The sequence below is a fragment of the Anolis carolinensis genome, chromosome 5 (genome assembly GCF_035594765.1).
Source record: "Anolis carolinensis isolate JA03-04 chromosome 5, rAnoCar3.1.pri, whole genome shotgun sequence".
In the NCBI taxonomy this organism is placed as follows: domain Eukaryota; kingdom Metazoa; phylum Chordata; class Lepidosauria; order Squamata; family Dactyloidae; genus Anolis; species Anolis carolinensis.
Window position 1 is genome coordinate 165,740,315 of NC_085845.1, and position 27,381 is coordinate 165,767,695.

The 27,381-nt window shown below is 39.8% G+C and overlaps 1 protein-coding gene across 1 annotated transcript in view; it reads left to right on the top strand.

Moving 5' to 3' along the window:
• Positions 1 to 27,381, top strand: part of apaf1 (apoptotic peptidase activating factor 1) — a 63,291-nt gene that overhangs the window by 15,021 nt on the left and 20,889 nt on the right. The window contains exons 6-15 of the mRNA XM_003221102.4: positions 1,257 to 1,369; positions 3,205 to 3,336; positions 4,455 to 4,693; positions 6,695 to 6,862; positions 8,185 to 8,316; positions 9,084 to 9,197; positions 19,006 to 19,190; positions 21,214 to 21,340; positions 23,085 to 23,210; positions 24,644 to 24,778. Coding sequence (XP_003221150.1) covers positions 1,257 to 1,369; positions 3,205 to 3,336; positions 4,455 to 4,693; positions 6,695 to 6,862; positions 8,185 to 8,316; positions 9,084 to 9,197; positions 19,006 to 19,190; positions 21,214 to 21,340; positions 23,085 to 23,210; positions 24,644 to 24,778 — 1,471 coding nt within the window. The remainder of the gene's footprint in view (positions 1 to 1,256; positions 1,370 to 3,204; positions 3,337 to 4,454; positions 4,694 to 6,694; positions 6,863 to 8,184; positions 8,317 to 9,083; positions 9,198 to 19,005; positions 19,191 to 21,213; positions 21,341 to 23,084; positions 23,211 to 24,643; positions 24,779 to 27,381) is intronic.

Consider the following 27,381-nt stretch of genomic DNA (forward strand, 5'->3'; position numbering starts at 1 on the left):
GACGCCCAATCATGATGTCAGAATGGGAAACAATATGGAATATAAAACAAAAATACACGTACGCCTCGGACTTACAAGAAAATTGGCTTAAAATGTTTCATCGATGGCATATTACTCCAAAAAAATTAGCAATCATGTACAAAAACACAGACAATAAATGTTGGAAATGTAAAAAGCAAGAAGGGTCATACTTCCATATTTGGTGGACATGCCCAGAAACAAAATTATACTGGAAATCTGTACATGAAGAAACAGAGAAAATACTACAAAAATCATTTTCAATGAAGCCAGAGTTTTATTTACTTGGGTTGACGGAGAGTATTATGAAATTGAACTCAAACGAGGATAAAATATTTACATATGCAGCGACAGCCGCAAGAATAACCTTTGCTAAATACTGGAAACAAAGAGACATTCCAACAAAACAACATTGGTTGGAGAAATTGAATGATATATATGATATGGACAAACTAACATATTTAATGAAAATAAACAGAGGTAATATAATAAAACCAACTAATTGGGAAAAATATGAAGAATATAAGAAAAAGTCAAAGGAAAAATAAGCAAAAGGAGAATCCGAGGACATTTATAACAAAGAAATCTAGTCCAGTGTATGAAAAAGGGAAGAAGATGGAATAAAACTCATGCCACAAAGAATAGAAAGCGGAAGGACTTTTTCTATTTTTAATTCATTACTATATATATATATATATATATATATATATATATATATATATATTTCATCTCTCTTTCCTTTTCCCCTTCCCTTACCTCATTTTCTAAGCTACCCCCATTGTCTTATTTTCACTTTTAATGTATGTGCACGTAAGAAAATTTGAATAAAAATCTAATTAAAAAAATAAATAAAAATAAAACATATCAATAAAACATGGATTGGATAAAAACCAGAAATACGCATAAAAATGACTGGGCCATAAAGTGCATACAGTGAGGAATGTAAACAAAAGAAGTTGGTAACCCGAGACTGTTATCATTGATAAGGGGCTAAGGATGAGGTAAACGTGGGAACTATTGCCAATTGAAAGAATAGAGTAAAGTGCAACAGTTATATTCTTGATCAGCAGAACAAGTCCTAACATGAGGGCTAGGATCATTCATCCAAGGCCTGTTGGAACAGATAACAGGTTTTCTCCCAAATGAAAAAGCTGAATATTAAATTTTTATTTTTAACATGTTGATGAATTAGCATAAATTCATGCTCGCCATTATTTCTTTTCTTTTTTTTGTAATAGGTCTCTGTTGGTTCTGGATGACATTTGGGATTCATGGGTATTAAAAGCCTTTGATAGTCATTTCCAGATTCTTCTCACCAGTAGGGACAGGAGTGTAACAGATTCTGTAACAGGTAAGGATTGAGTATTTCCCATACCTTCTTAAATCCTGTTTTATTTAATGTTTTTCATATATGATATGTACACAGTAGGGTGACTTGTGTTGTCATGGCTAATAATAACAATAAGACTTCATTTGTAATCCGCCCTATTTCCTCGAGGGACTCAGGGTGGTTTCCATCAAAAGTGGCAAACATTCAATCCTAACCGTTATCATTGAAGAACCAGTGATGATGAAACCATTGTAGAAAGGAGAAAATTGTGGTCCTTGAAAAATAGTTTGAAGTATTTGTGAGATATATAGAACACAACATTAGCAAGAAGACAAAAGTATTAACAATGCTACATTTAAATTATACGAAAAGATTTCAGGTACTATTTCATATGTATTTGATATACTAAGTTATTGCAGTTCCAAGGGAAACTTATGCGAAGACTGATACCTTTGTTAGGCTGCCGATAAACTGTCAGGCCCAATTCAAGGTGCAGGTATTTACCTATAAAGCCCTATATGGCTTGGGCCCTGCCTATCTCCGTGATCGCATCTCCCCCTATGAACCGGCGCGGGCCCTGAGATCGTCCGGGGAGGCCCTCCTCTCACTCCCACCTTCGTCCCAAGTGAGACTGGTGGGGACGAGGGAGCGGGTCTTCTCGGTAGTGGCCTGCCGGCTCTGGAATCTCCTGCCAAGGGAGATTAGACAAGCCCCTACTCTGTCCTCCTTTCGCAAGCAGTTGAAAACCTGGTGGTTTCGGCGGGTTTTTGAATAATTTTCTCTGGCGTACCGCCGACCCCTGGCCCGTAAACATACTGTACAAGGATCATCTATCCCTAATAATGGTCCATGTCAACCCATCTGATTATGTATTCTTGTTCCTTCTGGTTGTTGTGATTGTTTCTTATGGTCTTCACTGTTTTACGAGTTGTATAGGTCTTTAATTTTGTTTAATGATGTGTGTATTGTGTTGCTTGTAATGTATGTTGCTGTCTTTATGCTTGTAAACCGCGCTGAGTCCCTTCGGGGAGAGAGGGCGGTATATAAATAAAGTTTTACTTACTAATTATAGTACTTTTACTTAGGGATTCACAGCTAGGCTCAAGAATCCCATATAATTCTCTTTCTATTTGTAGGCAAATACTTTTTATTCAAGCAAGTATTTGGCAACTACTCTTGCCTGCTGTTGAAAAGCTGAGACACTTATCACACTAAACTGTTACAGTGCGCTATTCCACTTTAACTTCCCTGACAACATTCCATGAATTCTAGTTTCTTGTTTCTGTGAGGCCCAGTGTCTAGTTTCTGGCAGAAAATTCTTAATGCTACTAGAGATCCCTGGATTCATCAGTTTTATCATTTCTTTTACAGATTTTAATGAGTTCAGTATACATATTCTGCAGAGCATGTCAATTTCAGTTGATATAATAGGTAGATCTACTCATTTTTCTTAGGTAACTTACACACGCAAGAATTTTAATGTACATTTTGTTTCTGTGGATGATCAGATATTTTAATACAATGACTAATACAGATTTTCTAAAACTGGCAGATGAGCATTTGAATGCTTAAAAAAAACTGTTTTAGGGCCCTTCCACATAGACATTTAATCCAGAATATCAAGGTGGAATAACCCACAATATCAGCTTTGAACTGGTTATCTAAGTCCACACTGCCATATATCCCAGTTCAAAGCAGATAACATGGGATTTTATTCAGTTGTGTGGATGGGGTCTTAGAGACCTGTAGGAAGGTACAACATGTTTTAACCAAGCTTGACATGAAAACTCTAAAGTGCTATAAAGTGCTAAATTGACTATTTTCCCCCTAACATTCAATACTAATGTTAAACTCAGGCAAGAAATACGAAGTTCCAGTGGAAAGTGGACTATCACATGAAAAAGCACTTGAAATATTATCCCTATTTGTTAATATGGAAATAACAGAGCTACCAGAAAAAGCTGATTGGATTGTAAAAGAATGCAAAGGTAAAATGTTTAATTTGATTTTATGTTGTTTTTCTTATAAAAAATAGCACATATTTTCATAAATGCCAATTTGGAGTTTAATTATTTTAAACTATTATTTATCTCTCCTGTGATCTAGGCATGGAACAATTCATTGACAATTTTTAATTTTAAAAAATATTAGAAGATTATGATATCTTTAAGGAATTGTTTTGTTATTTTGCTATCCTTTTTACTTAGAAATGTACTTCTTTTCTTCTGAGCATGAACATAGATAACTATAATGCTGTTAGTCACTCATCCTTTGTACCTTTTCCAACATTTTTCCATCTTTATCTCTATAAACCAGGAAATGTTTTTTCTGAACATGAATTTGGCACCCACAGATTTTCTACAGATCCTTTTGCAATTAACTTATTTTATTCTCACTGCTTCTGCAAGACCCGATGCAAGTTGAGCATCTTTTATCTGGAATGTCATAATACCCCAAAATACGAAATCATTCACATGGATAGCACTTTTGCTTTCTGATGGTTCAGTGTACACAAATGTTGTTTCATGTACAAAATTATTATAATATTTATAATTACCTTTAGGCTATTTGTATAACGTGTATATGAAGCATAAACAAATTTTGTGTTTTAGAGTCAGGTCCCCTCTCCAAGGTAGTTTATTATGTATAGATATTCACATACATTCAAAAATCTGAAAAAATATCCCAAACACTTCTAGTCCCAAGCATTTTAGAAAAGGGATACTCAACCTGTACCAGAAAGGAAGGTGATGTAAAAGAGATAGAAGAAAATCACATACCGTAACGTTTTGAAATATTCAAAGTTTTGTAAGATGTGCAGATTGATGTTGGTTGGGGAAATGTGAAACCTTCTCTTGCTTCTTGGATGACAAGTGTATTGGTTGGATAAAATATATTTGGGCCTTTTGTATTAGGATAAACTTATTGGTTAAATATATCAAGTTTTCCTTTCTTGTATTTTGTACTCTTGACCTTTTTAATAGAGGTAAGAGCTGTTTTTTGATTTTCTCAGTATCTACTTCACTGTAACACAGCTGGCTTCCTCCTTTTGACCATTTTTAAATGTTTTATTTCATGTTTTAAACTATGAATTTCTGTGTTCTAGGTTCTCCTCTTGTGGTATCTTTAATAGGAGCATTATTACGAGATTTTCCAAATCGCTGGGAATACTATCTTAGACAACTTCAAAATAAGCAGTTCAGAAGAATAAAGAAATCTTCATCTTATGATTACGAAGCACTTGATGAAGCAATGTCCATAAGTGTTGAAATGTTGCCAGAAAATTCTAAAGATTATTACAGAGATCTTTCTGTCCTTCAAAAGGACGTTAAAGTGCCTTCAAAGGTAAAATTTGTGTTAAGCCAGTACTAATGTGGGGAATTCTAGAAGAACTGTGAATTCTAAAAGCAAATAGCTGCCATGATGTTTTGCTAGTAATCTAGTTCTATAGGAATCTTATTTTCTAAGCCATATAGAGCTACATTAATGTTGTAATTAGGAGTAATTTTAAAGACTGCCCATCCTTAACTATGTTTCTTTTTCATTTCTCTTATTGATATGACAGTTATGGTTTACCTTGATCTCAGGCCCCTTCTACACAGCTGCATAAAATTCAGATGTTCTGCTTTAAAGTGGATTATATGACAGTGTAGACTCAGATAATCCACTTCAGAGCAGATAATGTGGATTATCTGCCTTGATATTCTGGATTATATGGCAGTGTAGAAGGGCCCTCTGTGAATGAATGTATAGCTCTAAGCAGGCCCTTTTTTGGAAGTGTCTGTGTTTTTTACTTTCTAGATGGTACTTATTATTCAACTTTCAGAGTTGGTTAAAAGGTGGCAACTCCAGCCTAGAGAAATGCTTGTGTTGTACAGCTTCATTCCCCTCTGTATGTCCTGAATTCTGGTAGCCATAAGTAAATTTAATTGTATAAATTCTAAAGAAATATGTAGGAATTTATAACTCTGAAGATTGTTGGAATTTCTTTCTTTTGTTGACTGTGGGTGGCAGCCAGTGAAGTAATTCTACATAGACATTTGCACACAGGAAATTCTTCTTTACTGGAGTTCTCTGTAAATCTTGAAAGCTGCTTCTGGAGAGTGAGCAGGAAAGGTCTGTAATGTGGACTTAGATCACTGACTTTAGAGGAAAAGAGAAAATGTTAAAGCAGACTGTAAAAACAGTTTCGTCTGTGTTATTTGCTTTTCCTACATTTCATTCAGGCCTTTTCTGAGGATCACAAAAGAAATGGAGGACTGTGTTGGAAAGGAGAATTTCCTTTGTGTGAATGCTAACTGAATGCTACCAACTATAAATGGAAGCTGAACTAGATTTCTTAGGGTTTCATTGTACCTATGAATTGTATTCTTTTATATTTATATTTAGGCAGATAATCATGTATACGTTGAAACATTTTTGACAAAAAATAGATCTAGAAAATCTAGATAAACTTACATTGTCAGTGCTGGAAAAGGAATCCAGAGCAAAGACAGTTTTTTTCTTATATGCCCCTATATAAATGGCCACTGAAGTCTCGGCATAGAAGCTTAGGTGGGAAGCCCTAAATAAAAATGTCTGCCGTAATTCCTCTCTACCTTAAACAGTAAAAATGATAGGTGCAGCGCATTTTTCAGGCACTCCCACATAGATGCTAAATGCCACTCAGGGAAAAAAATGATGAAAAACTGGCAGCTGCCCTTCTCTGGTTTGGGCAAGGAGGTATAAGGTGGCAGGAGCTTCTCGTCTCTGCCTCTTGTCATTGCCTTTGCACTGGGTCCCTAATAGAGGGAGGTTGTTTTCTTGTTCTTCTCCTCCATCCCCTTTTTCCAGGCTGCATTCTTGTTCTTTTTCTTTATATTTCTTTGCCTATCTCTATTTGTAGAGATATAGATATTTTAAGACTAGCAATGCAGTTTGCACACATCATCCATGGTAATCACTCAAATAAATAGATCTCCTCTTTAGTTCTTCCTATATACAACCCCTCTGTGCATTTTTAAAAGGAAAAGGACAATATTTGTTACACACCCTACATTTTACCAACAACCTATCCACAGACCATAGCAAAATGAGTCACTTCGATCCTGTACCTGCCCTCAGCTTATACAGATCCACTTATATATGGGTATACATGGTGCCAGTCTTTAGTAATTCTTTGTTTCCAAATGCATTTTAAGTATTCTGGGTTATTTCGGATATGGAGACTGAAGAAGTTGAAGACATATTACAAGAATTTGTTAATCAATCTCTCCTGTTCTGTGATCGAAATGGGAAATCATTCCATTATTATTGCATAATTATTTGCAAAGAATTTAGTAATGTTTATTTCCAAATGCATTTTAGGTATTCTGTGTTCTTTGGGATATTGAGACTGAAGAAGCTGAAGATATACTACAAGGATTTGTTAATAAATCTCTCCTGTTCTGTGATCGAAATGGGAAATCATTCCATTATTATTTGCATGATCTTCAACTTGATTTTCTTACTGAGAAGAATCGTGATCAGTTGCAAGTATGCTTTTTAATTTCTTGTGATCCACATACTTGTTTTTAGTGTCTATGGAAGATGTCTTGTAGTAGTAGGGCTGATTGCAGTCAAACATTCAACTTTTAATATTATTTTGATTCTACACACAGAACCTTTGTTGCACTAATAGGTTTCTTTATAGCAGTGTTTCTCAAATTCTGTTTCTCCAGGTGTTTGGGATGTCAGCTCCCAGAAATCCTAGCCATCTTACAAGCTGTTAGGAATTGTGGGAGCTGAAGTCCAAAACATCTGGAGGAGCACAGTTTGAGAAACTCTGCTTTATAACATCAACAAATTCCTTTTATGACATAATAGCCCATATACTTGTCACTACTAGAACAGGATGAAGTTCTTTTTAGGGGATCTCTTTGTAATTGCAGAGAATCAAGTATATAAAATTAATTCTTCAAAAATTTTCTAAAATAGAAAATGTGGTTTATGAAAAGATTTCTATAATATATAGTGACATCATTGCATAATGGTTTTAGTGTATCCTTTTTATAAAGATAGGCAAATGGGTCAAAATATTTGTAGAAAAATAAACTGTATTAAAGTTCAATCTTCCATTAGTTTAATGTTGGGACTAGTTATAGTTGTTTCTTCATGCCCTCCCCCCTTTTAACAGGTTGTTTACAATACTGAAAAGAGCTCATTTGGATGCTATTGAGTACATCCCTGTGTTGACCATGGGGCAGGGACAACTTTGGTTAAGTTTTGATATCTTGCAGATTACAGCATGAGTATGGCATTACCAGCCTTTACTATCACCTGTGGCGACCCCGGTGGCACAGTGGATTAAAGCCTTGTGACTTGAAGGTTGGGTTGCTGACCTGAAGGCTGCCAGGTTCAAATCCAACCCGGGGAGAGCGCGGATGAGCTCCCAGCTCCATGTGGGGACATGAGAGAAGCCTCCCACAAGGATAATCAAAACATCCGGGCATCCCCTGGGAAACGTCCTTGCAGACGGCCAGTTCTAAACCAGAAGTGACTTGCAGTTTCTCAAGTCGCTCCTGACATGAAAAAAAAAACAACCTATCACCTCTTCCTGGTAGCTGCCTTTAAGATAATTTAAAAATGCACAGTGACTGTGTTTGTTCACATATTTTTCATATTAATTAGTTTGACATTTAGTCATCGATGTTCATGGAAGCTTCCCTTGATGCACAAAGTGATCAGCTGGAGTAAAAACCATAAAAACATTTATATGATCTTTCTAAATCAACCCAAATTCTTTGTCACATGGATAAACAAATCCATATTTTAGAATAGGATAATCTATTGTAATAATAAACATTTTATTTTTATAGGCACTACATAAAAAAGTAGTTCATCAATACAAGAACCACTATGCACAGTATATGCCAAATTCAACTCAGGAAGACTGGATGTATTGGTATAATTTTCTCGCGTACCATATGTCAAGTGCTAGCATGCATGATGTAAGTTTATCCTGATGATAGTTGTTCCCTACTGCATGTACAGTAATACAATTTTTCTGGGATTTTCTTTCTTTCTTTAAAGCTTTGTAAAAAAAGCTTAAAATGAGCAGAGTCCTTGTTTCTAGATGTTGAAGTTGTTTTGTATTTAGTACTATATATAGCTTTCATTATCCAGTGCACTAAAATGAAGCAACTATTAATATACAGTATTTGCTAAATTGTGATACAATTTAGCTATCCCTTATCCAGAAAGCCTAAATGCTCTAAAACCTCAAAATGTCTATGTGGTTGGGTGAGACAATGACACCTTTGCTTTCTAATGCTTCAATATACACAGATTTTATTGCATGCACTGAATTAGTAAAATATTTTGTATACAATTACTTTCAAGCTATGTTTATAAGGTGTTTATAAAACAAAGGAATGCTGTATTTAAACTTTAGGACATCTTAAAGGTGGAATCATTATACAAATATTCCAAAATCTGAAAAACTCCAAAATATTTCCCAAGCATTTTAGATAGGGGATACTCAACCTATAACAACTTCTATTAAGTCTTTTTGTGAGAAATTGAGTGTGAAAAAATGTAAGCACTCAGTCATATGACTTAAGTGAAATATTAGTTAATATGTAATGTCCAGTATTTCATACTGTCTTCAGTTTGTGGGGAGATTCTAGAACATTGTACTATAAGGAAAGTTCATAGTAACAAGTCAAAATAATAAAAATATGACTTGCAAACTTTTTAAAATCTTTTTCTCCTATAGGAACTCTGTGCTCTCATGTTTTCACTAGAATGGATTAAAACTAAAACAGAATTGGTAGGACCTGCACATTTGATTCATGAATATGTTGAATACAGTGAAATATTGAATGAAAAGGTATAGTATGATACTGCATGATTTCAGGTGACTCAGGGGAAAAGATGTAATAGTATAGTGATTTAAGAAAAGAAATAATTTTGGTATGATAACTCATTCCAAGGGTTTATTTACACCATAGAAGCAATGCAGTTTGACACCACCATGTTAGCTGCCCTGAGTCCCCTTTGGGGAGATGTCCAAAGAACTTCTAACTGAGCTAAAGCTCAAAAGTGACATGCACAAGAAGTGGAAAAGGGGAGAAATCACCAAAGAAGAATTCAAACGTATAGCCAACACCTGTAGGGAAAAGGTTCGCAAGGCTAAAGCACAAAATGAGCTCAGGCTTGCCAGGGACATAAAAAACAACAAAAAAGGCTTTTTTGCTTACGTTGGTAGAAAAAGGAAGAAAAAGGAGGCAATAGGGCCATTGCAAGGAGAAGATGGGGTGATGGCGACAGGGGACAGGGAAAAGGCAGAACTACTTAATGCCTTCTTTGCCTCAGTTTTCTCAGAAAAAGAAAGCCATCTTCAACCTCAGCAACACGGAATGGACGAAGGATTGCGGGAAATCCAACCCCAAATAGGGAAACAAGTTGTCCAGGAACACTTGGCCTCTCTAAACGAATTCAAGTCTCCAGGGCCAGATCAGCTACACCCAAGAGTACTGAAGGAACTAGCGGAAGTTATTTCAGAACCACTGGCAATTATCTTCGAGAGTTCTTGGAGAACGGGAGAAGTCCCAGCAGATTGGAGGAGGGCGAATGTGGTCCCTATCTTCAAGAAGGGAAAAAAGAACGACCCAAACAATTACCGTCCGGTCAGCCTCACATCAATACCAGGCAAAATTCTGGAAAAGATCATTAAGGAAGTGGTCTGCGAACACTTAGAAACAAATGCGGTCATTGCTAATAGTCAACACGGATTTACCAAAAACAAGTCATGCCAGACTAATCTGATCTCTTTTTTCGATAGAGTTATGAGTTGGGTCGATACAGGGAATGCTGTGGATGTAGCGTACCTGGATTTCAGTAAGGCCTTCGACAAAGTCCCCCACGACCTTCTGGCAAACAAACTAGTAAAATGTGGGCTAGACAAAACTACGGTTAGGTGGATCTGTAATTGGCTAAGCGAACGAACCCAAAGGGTGCTCACCAATGTGTCGTCTTCATCATGGAAAGAAGTGACAAGTGGAGTGCCGCAGGGCTCCGTCCTGGGCCCGGTTCTGTTCAACATCTTTATTAACGACTTAGACGAAGGGTTAGAAGGCACGATCATCAAGTTTGCAGACGACACAAAACTGGGAGGGATAGCTAACACTCCAGAAGACAGGAGCAGAATTCAAAACGATCTTGACAGACTAGAGAGATGGGCCAAAACTAACAAAATGAAGTTCAACAGGGACAAATGCAAGATACTTCACTTCGGCAGAAAAAATGGAAATCAAAGATACAGAATGGGGGACGCCTGGCTTGACAGCAGTGTGTGCGAAAAAGACCTTGGAGTCCTCGTGGACAACAAGTTAAACATGAGCCAACAATGTGATGCGGCTGCTAAAAAAGCCAATGGGATTCTGGCCTGCATCAATAGGGGAATAGCGTCTAGATCCAGGGAAGTTATGCTCCCCCTCTATTCTGCCTTGGTCAGACCACACCTGGAATACTGTGTCCAATTTTGGGCACCACAGTTGAAGGGAGATGTTGACAAGCTGGAAAGCGTCCAGAGGAGGCCGACTAAAATGATTAAGGGTCTGGAGAACAAGCCCTATGAGGAGCGGCTTAAAGAGCTGGGCATGTTTAGCCTGCAGAAGAGAAGGCTGAGAGGAGACATGATAGCCATGTACAAATATGTGAAGGGAAGTCATAGGGAAGAGGGAGCAAGCTTGTTTTCTGCTGCCCTGCAGACTAGGACACGGAACAATGGCTTCAAACTACAGGAAAGGAGATTCCACCTGAACATCAGGAAGAACTTCCTCACTGTGAGAGCTGTTCGACAGTGGAGCTCTCTCCCCGGGGCCGTGGTGGAGGCTCCTTCCTTGGAGGCTTTTAAGCAGAGGCTGGATGGCCATCTGTCGGGGGTGCTTTGAATGCGATTTCCTGCTTCTTAGCAGGGGGTTGGACTAGATGGCCCATGTGGTCTCTTCCAACTCTACTATTCTATGATTCTATGATAGAGGCGGGGTATAAAAATAAAGTTATTATTATTTAACTGCCATGTCTCAGTGCTTAGCAATTATGGGAGTTGTAGTTTGGTGAGGCACCAGCACTCTTTGACAGAGAAGGCTAAAAGCTTTACAAAACTTTTCTTGCTACATTACATTGAGCCATGGTAGCTAAGTGTCAAGGACAGAACGCCACAAGATTCAAAGTAACAGAGTTTATTAGATTACAGAACTCAAAAATGCCCGTAAAACACAAGGGCCAGGCAGTTTTTGCCTTTAGGAGCAAAAAGGGGCAAAAGTAAATGTTCAAAAGATAAACCGGATTAAACCGGAGTTTAATCCGGGTAAAAAAACAAACTGCTTGCTTCAGCCTGGGTATAAACGAAACGAAAGCCAAGGAACAAAAGATACAAAGAATGCAACTAATTGGCAGCAGATTCCTCTCTGCTGCCAACACTGTGCTTAGAGTAACTTGCGTCGCTCCCCCACACACACAGTAGACAGGATCTCCAACACGAGTAAATCAGCCAAGGATTGGAGCAGTTGAGTAGACCAGTTCCGTTCCGTAGATCAAAGCCAGAAGCAGACGTTTGTAGTTTTTCCAAGTCCAAGAAGGGGGGAAGACAAGCCGTGGTCAGTTCAGTCCGAGTTCTCAAAGCAGGAGATGGCGTCCGTCAAGAAGACGACGGAAGGTCAAGGTCACAGCACAGGAAAGCACACAAGTCTTCAGGGAAGCGTCCCACACACACACGGATCCCAAGCGTTTGCCCAGATTACCTTGCCCAACGCAATTTGCAATTGCTCTCAAGCCCCATTTTATGCCAGTTACAAATCTTCATCACTGTCAGCTGTCCTCCTTAACCCGGGCGTTTCCTCATCACTTTCCTCGTCAGAGCTGGAACACCTCTGACTACGCCCAACAGCATCTCCAGCTGTGGATCCCGTCCCATCCCTCCAGCTAAACCATGGGTCTAATCCTGAAGGTCCCCATTCATCTTCTGTCCCATCATGGCCAGTGGCACCCACTTCCTCCCTTACCCGAGTCCAATCCATCTCATCCTCCTCTGAGCTAACCAGCCCCTCCTCCATTCTCTCCGTAAACCCTTCGAAAGACTCCTCGTCAGATGGTGCTGCAAATATGTCTCGCAGTCTTTTTCTCTCTCGCTCCTCGAGAGTATCTGACTCTCGAGGAGTCTTACGCCCACGTCTGTCAGTAACAGAGCCATGAGGCTCAATCATAACACTATCCCCTCTCACAAAGGCCTCCTCCCCCGATGGCGGAGAAGTGGCAGTGATACCCTCCGCTATAGCACCACGACGACTAGAGGTATCAAGTTTCAACAGCGAACGATGAAAGACTGGATGGACCTTTAAACTAGACGGTAAACGCAAACGAAACGCAACAGAAGAAATCTTTTTAACGATAGGAAAGGGACCCAAATACCGAGGCGCAAACTTTCCCCCAGCCTGTTTAATATGTTTGGAAGATAACCACACCAAATCCCCTTCTTCCAACTCCTCCCCTGCCTGCCTGTGGCGGTCAGCCTGAGTCTTCTGCGTTGCCTTAGCTTCCAACAGTAAGCGACGGGCAACATCATGCAATGCAGCCATTTCCGAAGAGCGGTACACAGGGTCCGAAGAGACCACATTGGTCGACGGCGCCACACCTCCCCGTGGGTGAAAACCATAAGTTAGCTCAAATGGCGTATGCTGACTAGACGTGTGCACCGCATTGTTGTAAGCAAATTCCGCCACCGGTAACCACTTTACCCAAGCCGTGGGTTGATCTAAACAAAAACAACGCAGATACTGCTCTAAGAGCCCATTAACCCGTTCCGACTGTCCATCCGTTTGCGGATGGAAAGCTGAAGACACGTTTAACTTAGTCCCCAAACACTCATGGAAGTGTTTCCAAAAGCGTGACACAAATTGCGGAGCCCTATCTGAAATAATCACCTCGGGTGCTCCGTGCAAACGATAGATGTGCTTTGTAAATAGTAAGGCCAACGTAGGGGCCGCCGGAATGGTTGAACAAGGAATAAAATGAGCCAGTTTACTAAATAAATCCACCACCACCCAAATACAAGTATAACCCCCAGACTTAGGCAAATCTGAAATAAAATCCATGGAAATGATTTGCCATGGCCTCTCCGGAACAGGTAAAGACGATAACAACCCTCTAGGGCGCCCAACAGGCGTCTTACTCTGCTGACAAACGGCGCAGCTGTCACAAAAGCGCAGAATGTCTTGCCGCATCTTTGGCCACCAGTAGCTCCTGGTGATAAGCTGTACGGTCTTGAACCTGCCAAAGTGTCCAGCCATGGGTTCGTCATGGTGGGCTCTAATCACCTCCAACCTGAGGGTCCCCACTGGTACGTAAACCTGCCCCCTACGCACCAATACCCCGTCTTGATCCTGGAGATGTGGCAGTATGGTACGGTTACCTGCAGAGAGCAGCATCAGTTGCTCCTGAGTCCACACATCATCCTTCTGAGCCTCAAGGATCTGGTCATGTAACCCAAGCTCATTATCTACAACACACAGAGAGGCAGTAGGCAAGATGGTCTGACATACTACCTGCTCATTGGTCTTAAATTCCGGCTTGCGGGATAAAGCATCGGCCCGCAAGTTTGCCTTCCCCTCCACGAACTGCACCTTGAAGTTAAACCTGGAGAAAAACAAAGCCCAGCGGATTTGACGCTGGTTTAACTTCTTTGCTGTTTGCAAGTGCTCTAAGTTCTTGTGATCAGATCTGACCACGATCTGGTGCCGTGCCCCTTCAAGCCAGTGCCGCCACACCTCAAACGCCACCTTAATCGCCAACAACTCCTTCTCCCATATGGTATAGTTCTGCTCGAAGGGTGTTAGTTGCCGCGAGTAAAATCCACAGGGACGCAAGGTCCCTGAGGAATCCTTCTGAGACAATACAGCCCCCAACGCGTAGCTAGAAGCGTCCGCTTCTACCACGAACGGTCTGTCAACATCAGGATGGGTTAGTATGTTGTCCGATTGAAAACTAGACTTTAGTTGTAGAAACGCCTCGTGAGCTTCCCGCCCCCACACAAATGGCTGTTTCTTGCGCAGAAGCTGCGTCAAAGGTACCGTGAGCTTTGCAAAATTCGGAATAAACTCCCGGTAGTAATTAGCGAAACCCAAGAACCTTTGTACATCCTTCTTAGACTTCAGCTCCTGCCATGAGTTGACGGCGTCAACCTTATGTGGGTCCATTTTAAGTTCCCTACCTGACACTACATGACCTAGGAACTCCACTTCAGGCACATGAAAGACGCACTTGGAAGCCTTGGCGAAAAGCCCATTAGCCCGCAGTCGGTGCAGAACCTGCTTGACATGTTGACGATGTTCTTTCTCGTCCTTAGAAAAAATCAAGATATCATCCAAATAAATCACTAAAAATTGGTCAATTAGGTCCCTGAACACATCGTTCATGAACCTCTGGAATACCGCAGGAGCATTACAAAGCCCAAAAGGCATGACTCGGAACTCGTGGCATCCGAAACACGTGTTAAATGCCGTCTTCCATTCATCCCCTTCCCGTATACGGATTAAGTTATAGGCCCCCCGCAGGTCAAGCTTGGTAAAGACCTTAGCCCCTTGCACCCTTGATAACAGTTCCGAGATTAAAGGGAGCGGGTACCTATCCCGAATGGTGTATTTGTTTAGGATCTGATAGTCACAGACCAGCCTAAGTTCCCCAGTCTTTTTGGCTACAAAGAATACTGGTGCCGCAGTTGGAGAACTAGATGGGCGAATAAACCCCTTGGCTAAATTTTCATCTAGAAACTCCCGCAAAGCTTGCCTTTCCGGTACAGTCAAGGCATACAGCCTCCCTGCTGGCAGTTTCGCACCTTCTGCTAACTTGATGGCGCAATCATATGGCCTGTGCGGTGGTAATTTGTCCGCTTCTCTTTTACAAAATACATCAGAGAACTCCCCATACTCAGCAGGCACTCCCTCCATATCAGAATGAGTAACATTTAGAGTGCAACAGTCCTGCCTCTTTAAGATCACTTTACGTGTTGCCCAATCTACTTGTGGGTTTACTACAGCTAGCCAATCCATCCCCAGGATCACATCATATCTAGGCAAGCTCGTAATATCCCACACAAACGTTCCCGTTACTCCCTGCACCTCCCACGTTACTGCTGAGGTTTCATGGTTAACCACCCCAGTCTCCAGCAGTCTCCCATCTGCTCCTTCCACCCACACGTCGCATGCCTTGCGCACTCTAGGAATGCCATGCTTCTTAGCAAACTCAATATCTACATAGGAGACCGTAGCCCCTGAGTCCAGCAGTGCCAAAGTAGAAACAAGTTCCCTTCCCCCAACAGATAATGTAATGGGTACGAAAACATGCTTCCTCCCCTCAGTTGACTGCTTGAGGAGCCCTAGTGCGTTGGACTCACGTCGCACTAGGGCTGACCTTTTCCCGAAAGCTGGGAAGGTTTCACATTACAATTTTTGGCAAAATGCCCAGCATTCCCACAGTACAAACACAAGCCCAGCTGCCTCCTACGGCTCTTTTCCTCTGTAGACAGCTTTTTAAAGACCCCAAGCTCCATGGGCTCTTCCCCCATCACCACAGGTGCCCTGGTTACATGCATGGGTGGCGCACACATTGCTTTTGAGTGTTTACGAGCCTCGAACCTTGCGTCTAAACGCAGCACCTTAGCTACTAAGGCGTCCCAGCTTTCAGCCGGCTCCAAGCGTGCTAATTCATCCTGGAGCATATCACTTAACCCGGCAGTAAATAAAAGCATGAATGCATTTTCCCCCCAATCCAGCTGGTGGCGATACAGGTTAAACTTATTTAAGTAATCCAAAACAGTCCCCTTTCCCTGTTTCAACCGATACAGAGCCCACCCAGCGTTCTCCGTGCGGAGAGGATCCCCAAAAGTATCAGTTAACAACTTTTTGAAATTATTCAAATTGTCCTTGACTGGGTCATTTCCCAAAATTAAATTAGTGGCCCATTGTCCTGCGGGACCGGTCAACAAACTCAAAATAAAGGCCACCTTGCTAGTGTCTGTAGGAAAAGCATGAGCACTGAGCTGAGAAAAATAAAGCTCCACTTGTGCCAAAAAGGTTGGCAACTTGCACCTGGTTCCGTCAAAGCGTTCAGGAGTCAAAACATGTCCTTTCACAGCCTGAGCTGTTTGGCTAACGGTAAAAGCCGTTTGCAATTGGTCTACTTTGGCCCTTAACTCATCCATCGTCTTCCTGACGGGTTTATTGCTGCAATAAACTTTTTATGGCGTTGGGCAATCTGTCAAGGACAGAACGCCACAAGATTCAAAGTAACAGAGTTTATTAGATTACAGAACTCAAAAATGCCCGTAAAACACAAGGGCCAGGCAGTTTTTGCCTTTAGGAGCAAAAAGGGGCAAAAGTAAATGTTCAAAAGATAAACCGGATTAAACCGGAGTTTAATCCGGGTAAAAAAACAAACTGCTTGCTTCAGCCTGGGTATAAACGAAACGAAAGCCAAGGAACAAAAGATACAAAGAATGCAACTAATTGGCAGCAGATTCCTCTCTGCTGCCAACACTGTGCTTAGAGTAACTTGCGTCGCTCCCCCACACACACAGTAGACAGGATCTCCAACACGAGTAAATCAGCCAAGGATTGGAGCAGTTGAGTAGACCAGTTCCGTTCCGTAGATCAAAGCCAGAAGCAGACGTTTGTAGTTTTTCCAAGTCCAAGAAGGGGGGAAGACAAGCCGTGGTCAGTTCAGTCCGAGTTCTCAAAGCAGGAGATGGCGTCCGTCAAGAAGACGACGGAAGGTCAAGGTCACAGCACAGGAAAGCACACAAGTCTTCAGGGAAGCGTCCCACACACACACGGATCCCAAGCGTTTGCCCAGATTACCTTGCCCAACGCAATTTGCAATTGCTCTCAAGCCCCATTTTATGCCAGTTACAAATCTTCATCACTGTCAGCTGTCCTCCTTAACCCGGGCGTTTCCTCATCACTTTCCTCGTCAGAGCTGGAACACCTCTGACTACGCCCAACAGCATCTCCAGCTGTGGATCCCGTCCCATCCCTCCAGCTAAACCATGGGTCTAATCCTGAAGGTCCCCATTCATCTTCTGTCCCATCATGGCCAGTGGCACCCACTTCCTCCCTTACCCGAGTCCAATCCATCTCATCCTCCTCTGAGCTAACCAGCCCCTCCTCCATTCTCTCCGTAAACCCTTCGAAAGACTCCTCGTCAGATGGTGCTGCAAATATGTCTCGCAGTCTTTTTCTCTCTCGCTCCTCGAGAGTATCTGACTCTCGAGGAGTCTTACGCCCACGTCTGTCAGTAACAGAGCCATGAGGCTCAATCATAACATAAGTGGTGTCAGACTGCATTAATTCTACAGTGTAGATGCACCCTAAGTCTTGGTGTAATTCATAGTCTGAAAGTAGTTAATAGTCTGAAGGTTGTCTTATTTTTAACAGATAATACTTTGAAGATTATCTTTATATGTGAAAAGTATGACAGAAACAATTACAGTAGAGTCTCACTTATCCAACACTCACTTATCCAACATTCTGGATTATCCAACGCATTTTTGTAGTCAATTATCCAACATATTCGCTTATCCAACGTTCTGCCGGCCCATTTATGTTGGATAAGTGAGACTCTACTGTATGTATATAATTCATAACTGATTTAACCATATAAAAGTGGAAGAATGATGATTGTCCTGTTTCTGATCAGCTACATTTGCTCTCATCCAACCAATATTAGTATTACCTGGTTTTGTTATAGTGGAATTGGCGTGATACAAAGTATGTATGCATAGAAAATGTCTTTGCAAAATAAATCAAGGAATCTGTGCTACCAAATTTTAGTCAATTTTAGCAGAATGAAAGGCGCCACAAGGAAGAGAGGGAGAAAATGGGTTCTGATCCACTACATGTGCAGAAATTGAACTGTGGCCTTGTTGAAGTCAGGGGTGCTTTTCTTGCATGGCAGGAGGCTGGACGAGATGGCCTATGTGGTCTCTTCCAACTCTATGATACTATGATCTGACTTAGGGACTGTACTGACAGTCTCTTTTACTGGGAAGGAAGACATGAGGTCTCTTCAGATTCTCACTGTCGTTGCCCTTGTTTTCAACCCTTTATTGGCCAATGTTGCAATAAAAATATTTTTGATTGATACTTTTAGGATTATTCAACTTATTTGAGGCTTTTGGAGAGGGTTTTAGGGATTGGAAGGCATTTAGTCCACGGGTTATTTTAACTTTTAGCTTGTTATGAAGAAAGGAACCTTAAATGAGTGTGCTGTTCTTTCATATTTTCATGAAATATATTTTAAACTTCATTAACTTGGTTTTTTTAATGGCATTTTTCATTTTTAAATTTTTGCATTAATTTCGTAGTTTTTCTGAGCTGAACTTTCTTTAAAAATGCTGTGTTGGGTTAAAGTTAGCATTTAAATAATTTAAAATAAGGTGATTCGTTCTCCTTTTCAAGGGATGGGAGGAAGGACTTTAGATTTGGGAGATGGTAGGACCCCAAATAAGGGATTGGAGGATGCACGCAACTAATGGAGCATGCTCTCGCTCCTGTTCCAAATGAAAATATATATAAAATGAAAATAATGGTATTTCATCACAGCTTCACTTATATTTAAGCTGAATTAAATATTGTTTTCAGGATCCCATTGCACGTGAAAACTTCCAGGAATTTTTATCTTTAAATGGACACCTGCTTGGACGACAGCCATCTCTGGACATTGTGCAGCTGGGCCTTTGTCAACCAGAGAGTTCAAAAGTATATCAACAAGCCAAGCTACAAGCTCAGCAAGGACTTGATAAAGGATCCTTTTATGTGGAATGGATGTAAGCAAATGTATTTTTGATGCAGAACATATCCAAACCAACAATGACCTTACTTTGAATCATTGGTGTTCTTATTGATCTCAATTCAGTGAGATAAATTTTTGTGTATACATAGCTTAACAACGTGCAACAGCAGTTATTTTTAATTATGGTTTATTTATGTATGTATATCCTGTGTGGTGATTGGCTACTCATATGTTTACTCCTTCGTTCCCAGAAGCAGTGTCCTATGAATGGCAGAAAAATAGGGTTTAATGAAAACAATTCAAAAGTCTTTGTGGGTATTTATTCTTATATGCTTCTAAAAATTCTACTGTTCGGCAATGGAATCTGGCATGCTGCCTCTAAGGGTGGTGGAGTCTCTTTCTCTAAAGGTTTTTAAGTAGAGCCTGGATGGCCATCTGTCAGGAGTTCTTTGATTGTGTGATCCTGCATGGTAGAGGATTGGACTAGATATCCCTTGTGGTCTCTTCTAACTATGTTTCTCTGTTTCTTGCTTTGACACCAAGACTGCTGCTGGGCGATGATGGTGAATAGAATGACTCACTAGCTTATCCAGCGCTGCTGTGTATATAATAATTGCTGACAAACAGCTAGAAAATAATTTTGCCTGTGTTTTGTATTGGCATTCACACATTCCTGCATTTACTTCAGACAAAATTTGTGGCCCTAAACAGGTGGGCTGTAATACTCGGTGCATATAGGAGTCTAGTCAGTGGATAACTTGCAGCCCAGCTTATAGAGCTTCCTGCCTGCTGAGTTGGCCACATTGGGTGACAGAAGATGCTGTCCCCAGTTAATTAATTCCCCTGTCTATGTCATTCCAATATCTATATGAAACCTAAAAGGTTGTTACCTGACCTACCTAGTTTTTACACTCATTTTCATCTTTGCTTGTCTTGTCATAGACAGGCATATGCATGTATTTATTTATTTATTTATGACACTTCTACCCCACCTTTCTCAACCCCAAAGGGGACTCAAGGTGGCTTTACACATAGGCAACTATTTGATGCCTTTAAAAACAATGTACAATAAAATAAACATTTAAAATGGAATTATAAAATACAAGTAAAACATTTAAAACAAAATATACATGTAAGGACATGTACAAAGTATAAAGGATTTCATCACGCTCCTAATTCCTTCTTACTTCCAGGGAGTATTTTATTGGCTCACAAATTAATTTGTTTCTCCACTTTTGCGGAACATTTCAAAATTGTGCACAGTCAAATTTGCAGTGTCTGTAGGCCTTGGTATGCTTGGGCAAAGAACTGTCCATAGGCTGAGGTGGTATTTCTGATATTTAGCATTGTGAATTGCTTTTCCCCCCGGGATGTCTTTTGAAAGGAAATATCTGTATTTTAATATTTTTATTGTCATCACTTGTAAGTTTCAATTTAGTCCATACTCACTGGCCAAAATATAAGACTCCAAAGTCTTCATTTAGAGTGTATATAATAGTGTTGAAAATGACTTCAGATTTGGGTTTGAAGTTCAAATTTATATCAGATCACCATTGTTTTGTGAAATCCATTAGCGGTGACTGAATGAACTAAAGAGAGAATGATACTTGGAGAGAACCTTTGAAGCTAAATATGTCATTGTCAAATAATAATATAACATTCTTTTTAAGTAAAGAAAACAACTGAAGCATTTCCAAATCACTTACTGTAGCTTCAGTTTCTTAGAGCATGAGTGGAATCATACAGTACTCCAGATGCAAATCCCAATAGCCTGAGGTGGGAGAGTTAGCAGTAAGTAATGCAGGAGGCTAAGTGCTGTTACATGAATGCCATATGGATGTCTTGTTTACTTAACCTGCTTTAGAAACAAGTGTTTGTATTCAGTATTGTTAAGAATAGAAAAGATTTGGTCAGTCAAATCGTCTCTATTTTTTTTGCTATTTAAATTGTAACATTTGATAAGAAATTGTAAAATTCTAATATATTCAGAGCCCACTTGCTGACAAGAATCTGAAAGAAAACAGTTAATGTACAATTTTTATTTTTCTGTAATGCAGGAATAAGCAGTCCATAAAGAATACTTATCGTCTGGTTGTGCGTCCACACACAGATGCTGTTTATCATGCTTGTTTTTCCCAGGACAGACACAGAATAGCTTCATGTGGAGCTGATAAAACATTGCAGGTAATATATTGTACATCTACCACAAAGCAGCATTGGCAGTTATAATCTTTTGATTTATAATACATTTACTGTGCTGAGTCTTAGAGAGTGCATCTATTCTAGACAAAGCTTTAATTATACAGAGGCCTTTCTTCATTCACAAATTTCATAGGTAGTCAAGATATTCTTGTCTCCAAGTTGAAACTCTCCTGCTGTTTTCCTGCTGCTGTTTTATCTCCCTCCCAGATCGTTTTTCTTCTTCCCAGATAAGCTATTAAGAAGGGTAGTTGTGCAGTATCTTTTGACTGATAGTGCCATGGTTTGCCATTTTGTCAGTTTCAGTAAATTAGGACCCCACAGTAAACTATGGCATGCTGCATATAGAAGCAGAATCTTTTACCCTTCTTATGCAGAGGAGAGAAGAAAAAGATTCTGAGACTCACTGTGTCTCATTAACATCAAAAGCAGCAATGCCACCTCAGGGCCAGCGCCAAACCCACCACACCCCTTTTTGCTGGGCTGCTGCCATCACAATTTTTCCACGAAGCATTCAGAAATGCCAGAAGTTTTGCCACTACGGAAAGAGTAGAAAGAGGTTGGTGTTTCTTTTAGATCCTCTCAGGGTGACCTAACTGCCTGCCTTTCATAACTCTCCTCAAAGAAGGGGTGGTTCCTTTTTTGATATGATCCGCGAATAAGTCAATCCAGTTGATTTTTGACTAAGTTTTCTAGACTTATACATGAGTATATAGGATCAGTCTGACTGCTGGTCAGATTGAAGCTAGAGTCGATGCTTCAGAATAATTATTGAATAATTAATTAACACTCACATAAGTTCTTGATTTAATAGATGTGCTATTGTTGGAAGTAACAATTGGATTAGTCTAATCTGTCCATCTCTGAGTATTCCTTGATTAAGAAAGAACTATATATTGCTGTATGTCAGTGGTTCTCAACCTGTGGGTCCCCAGATGTTTTGGCCTTCAACTCCCAGAAATCCTAACAGCTGGAAACTGGCTGGCATTTCTGGGAGTTGTAGGCCAAAACACCTGGGGAACCACAGGTTGAGAACCACTGCTGTAAGTCCACAGGCAATTTTAAGATACATACAAACATTAGTTTAAATTGCAAGATCATGATCACTTTAATATCATTTTATGCGACACGTTAGTATAATCATTGGAATATTTGTGAAAAGTATTCTACAAAAGATAATTCCACAATGAAATTTTAGGTTTTTGAACTTGTTCATAAGACTGTTCTAGCTGCACCAACTTTGCAGCTTTATGGATATGGTATTCATGCAGGGATTTTTTTTAAAAAAAACACTAATCTTTAAGCTTAGACACTTTTCCCCATTTTATTTTGCTTGATGCTAATTGTATTTAACTCAGTATATACATATCAGCTGCAGTTTTCCATCTCATGGTAGGTTTTCACATAACCTTGCTACTTGAACAGTTTCCTCTCTAAAATATGTTATTAATTTTTCTCTCTGTGTTATATTTTAATTTTCATTCACCCAAAAACTTTAGTTATTAATTGATGGTGTTAGTTTTTGGCTCTGGCATGTACATTTTCATTTAATATTGCCAGGTTTTGTTGGAAAATCAATTCTATTTCCCCCAATATTTATTTTAGTGTTAGTAAAGTGAACCAATAAAAGTTCAGTTGCAGAGAGTTACTAAATATATATTGTGTCAGACTTAAACTGTGAACTATTTTAAGAATATACTTTATGTACAATTTGTTACATTTGTTTTAGATATTTAAAGCAGAAAGTGGAGAAAAGCTTCTGGAAGTAAAAGCTCATGATGATGAAGTACTGTGTTGTTCCTTTTCAGCAGATGACAGATTTGTTGCTACTTGTTCTGCTGACAAAAAAGTAAAAGTAAGCATATGATGGTAAATCAGTGATGTTCCATTGATCCTAATAAATTTGAATAACTTGAAAAATGAACAGTGTTCTCATGTACATATCTACTCAGAAATAAGTCCCAATGAGTTCAGTGTATACTACTCACATGTATGTGTGCATAGGCTTGCTGCCTAATAAAATATAATTACGTTGAGGTGTCAGATCCAAACTTGCTGCTCTATTCAAATAGGGTTTTCCCCATGACTGGATCTCCTAATGAGCTCAATCTCATATTTTTGTTGTGCCTTTCAAAGAAATTAATATATGCAGTTATTTTGAAAACTGAGTAGATAATAGTCCATTATAGGGTTAACAGGCAGCTGTAAAAATCAGTAAAGTTATAGGTCAGTAAGATGAAGATCTCTGAAGATCTCTGGAACTTTTGGGGATTGCTATAATATGTGTTATTTTCTGAAATATAGATTATATCATCCTACTTAAAATATTAAATTTTTTAGATAAGCAATTAAGCAAAATTCAACAGCCATATAAAATTAACCTGACATTTAGTATACTTTTCAAGGACATCGGAGGGTAATGCATAGCTCTTTCCTCCTTCAGCTTGATTTAATTTTTAGAAGTGCTTCATGAGGTAGGTTAGGCCAAATGATACTGACTGCCTCAAGGTTACTCCCTGTTCTTCAAGGCTGTACCAGTGATTGAGTCAATTGCCTAAATCCATCACAATCCTTTCCAACAGATATGATTCCAAGCCACTAGCAAAAATGCTTTCCTTTGCAGCTGTATGACTTTGCATTGTGCTATGAAGTGAATTCTGTTTGTATTTCAATGTATAATTTTATTTACTGTATATCTTTTGACTTTTCTGAACACTCCCATGTACCTCTTTGGAGGAAAAATGAATAAATAGGCTCCAAGGTAGATTCTGAGGAAATAGACAGTTATGTCTTCTGAATAAATTTTTTTAATTCACTGAACTCAGTAATCATTTGTGAGTCATTTTCCAGTAGGAACAGGGTATTTACCAATGTAGCCCAGTACTGATTACTCAGAGATACAACTCTCCAGGGTCACAACTAGCAGTAGTTTCTGTCACATCATGTCAGATTATATTTAATGAGAGATATTTATGATTCTACTCATGTTAATGGATAGTGGCCAAATTCCAGATAAACTTCAGATAGTATCAATTGCAGTAACTTTCTCTATAATGCCTTTTTTTTGCATAATGGAAAAAATAAATCTTGTTTGGAATTATCTGCCTTTAATACAGATATGCTGTTTTTCATCTTCTGTAATATAGTGTTGGTTACCCAGATCACAAACACTTTCATGTTCTGAATCAGTATTTCAAACTAATTTCTGCCATAGTTAAAAAAAATAAAAATAACAGAACATGTATTGCATGGAGGAATGTGTCTAATAGTTGTATGAAATTATTTTAGGTCTGGAATTCACGAACAGGTCAACCTGTGTGCATATTTGAAGAACATACAGAGCAGGTCAACTGCTGTCAGTTTAGCAATACAAATCATAACCAGTTTCTGTTAGCTACTTGTTCAAATGACAGTTTTATCAAAGTAAGTATAAATTAATATTCACATTCATTTTACAGTTGTTGTAATTAGAATTCTGAGTATTTTGTGATAGTCAAAGGCAGGGGTCCTATGCAGAGTGCTGGTACACAATCCTTCAGACTGTTGAGGGGCCGAATTATCATTTGAAAAAAAATGTTAACAAATTCCTATGCACACTACACATGTCTTATTTGTAGTGCAAAACAGCAACAACAATGAAAGAACAATACAATATTTAAAATTAAAACAATTTTAACCAACATAAACCTATCAGGATTTCTGGCCAGTGAGATAGTCAAATTAATTAAGATTGTTATTGTGTGCCTTCGGGTCATTTCAGACTTTGGGCAAGCCTAAATCTATAACTGAGGGCGGGGGGCATGTAAATGACCTTGGAGGGCCGCATCCGCTCCATGGGCTTTAGTTTGGGGACCCCTGATCAAAGGATTCATAAAAATTTTTCTGAGCTTTGAATTTACTATCTGTACTCTGCTGTTCCTAGTCTTAACCACTGGAGGCCACACAAGCACTATATGTGAATTCTCTTTGCTAGAATGTGAGTGGGATTAGGGCTTTATATCAATTTATCTTCTGCTTTCTGCAGAAGATATTAATATTATTTTATTCTTGGACACTGTTTTTATAGACCACTGTTAAATATTCTTACCATTCTTGATATGAATAATTTTCCAGTAAATCATTTGTGAGCAGAATACCTCCTGCAGGAGCTATCCTACCCTTATTGTTTGTTAGAGAGATTCTGCTTCATTTGCTGCTTCCTTTTGCCGTGTGGAAAGGGCAACTAAAGTATATCTAAGAACAGTGATACCCAGACTGGATTTCTGAGTGATGAAATGTACACCAAGTTTGCATGTCATGCTTAGAATTTAGCACAATGTGAATGACCTGGAACAAGCTGCAAAACTTGCTCATTTTCACCCTCTTTTCTTCGTAGGTTCTTTGGAATCTCATGTTTAACTTTAATTTGTGTTATCTAGACTTTTACTTACTTAGGCGATCCCTCGTAGTTCGAGGACGATTGTCTTCCATCTCTGGTGTCTTGGGGGTGGGTTCTTAGGTGGCTGAAGAGACCTATTCTTGATCTGCATGTTCTCCCGCAGTGAGGAGATCGGTTTCCAGGTGGAAGGCGGTCTCGGTCAGGGTTAGCTTGACGCTCCTTCCTCTTGGCACATTTCTCCCTTAAGCCCTCCATTCGTGCCTCTTCGAACTCCGCAGCACTGCTGGTCACAGCTGACCTCCAATTAGAGCGCTCAAGGGCCAGGGCTTCCCAGTTCTCAGTGTCTATGTCACAGTTTTTAAGGTTGGCTTTGAGCCCATCTTTAAATCTCTTTTCCTGCCCACCAACATTCCGTTTCCCATTCTTGAGTTCGGAGTAGAGTAGCTGCTTTGGGAGACGGTGATCGGGCATTCAGACAACGTGGCCAGTCCAGCAAAGTTGATGGCGTAGGAGCATCGCTTCAATGCTGGTGGTCTTTGCTTCTTCCAGCACGCTGACATTTGTCCGCCTGTCTTCCCAAGAGATTTGCAGGATTTTTCTGAGACAACGCTGATGGAAACGCTCCAGGAGTTGAGTGTGACGTCTGTAGACCGTCCACGTTTCGCAGGCGTAGAGCAGGGTTGGGAAGACAATGGCTTTATAAACAAACACCTTGGTATCTCTACGGATGTCCCGGTCATCAAATACTCTCTGCTTCATATGGAAAAATGCTGCACTCGCAGAGCTCAGGCGGTGTTGTATTTAAGTGTCGATGTTGACTTTTGTAGAGAGGTGGCTGCCAAGGTAGCGGAAATGGTCAACATTTTCTAATGTTACACCATTAAGTTGTATTCTTGGCATTGCAGAGGGTTTAGCTGGTGCCTGTTGGAAGAGCACTTTGGTTTTCTCGATGTTCAGTGAGAGGCCGAGCTTCTCGTATGCTTCTGCGAAGGTGTTTAGAGTGGCTTGTAGGTCTTCTTCTGAATGTGCACAGACTACGTTGTCATCAGCATATTGGAGTTCTATAACAGATGTTGTGGTGACCTTGGTTTTGGCTTTCAGTCTGCTGAGGGTAAATAGCTTGCCATCTGTCCGATAGATGATTTCCACACCGGTGGGAAGCTTCCCATCAACAAGGTGAAGTATCATAGCGATGAAGATGGAAAATAAGGTAGGGGCAATAACACACCCCTGCTTGACACCTGATTCCACCTTAAATGGGTCACTTTGGGAGCCATTGCTGTCCAAGACTGTTGCCATCATGTCATCATGGACATGATGACATGATGTTATCTAGAACTAGAATTGTGATTAATCATAAGTGCTGCTGTTTTTGAGCAAACTAACATTAGTAATTATGGCTTGAAGTTGCCTTTTTTTCTAACTGAACCTAGGTTAATGTCAATTACAATTGGTTGGTCTGGATCACTGCTTCTTAAACTGTGGGGCTTAACCTCAAATTGTGTTCCATAATGAGGGTTGCCAAAAAATTGACAACAGTAAAAGCTTTAAAGGTCTAACCTTTTACCTTTGTATAAGGTAAAAGGTTAGAATGTCACCCAGTTGCTGTTTTAGACATTTACACAAATCTGTTAGCAACAACATGCAG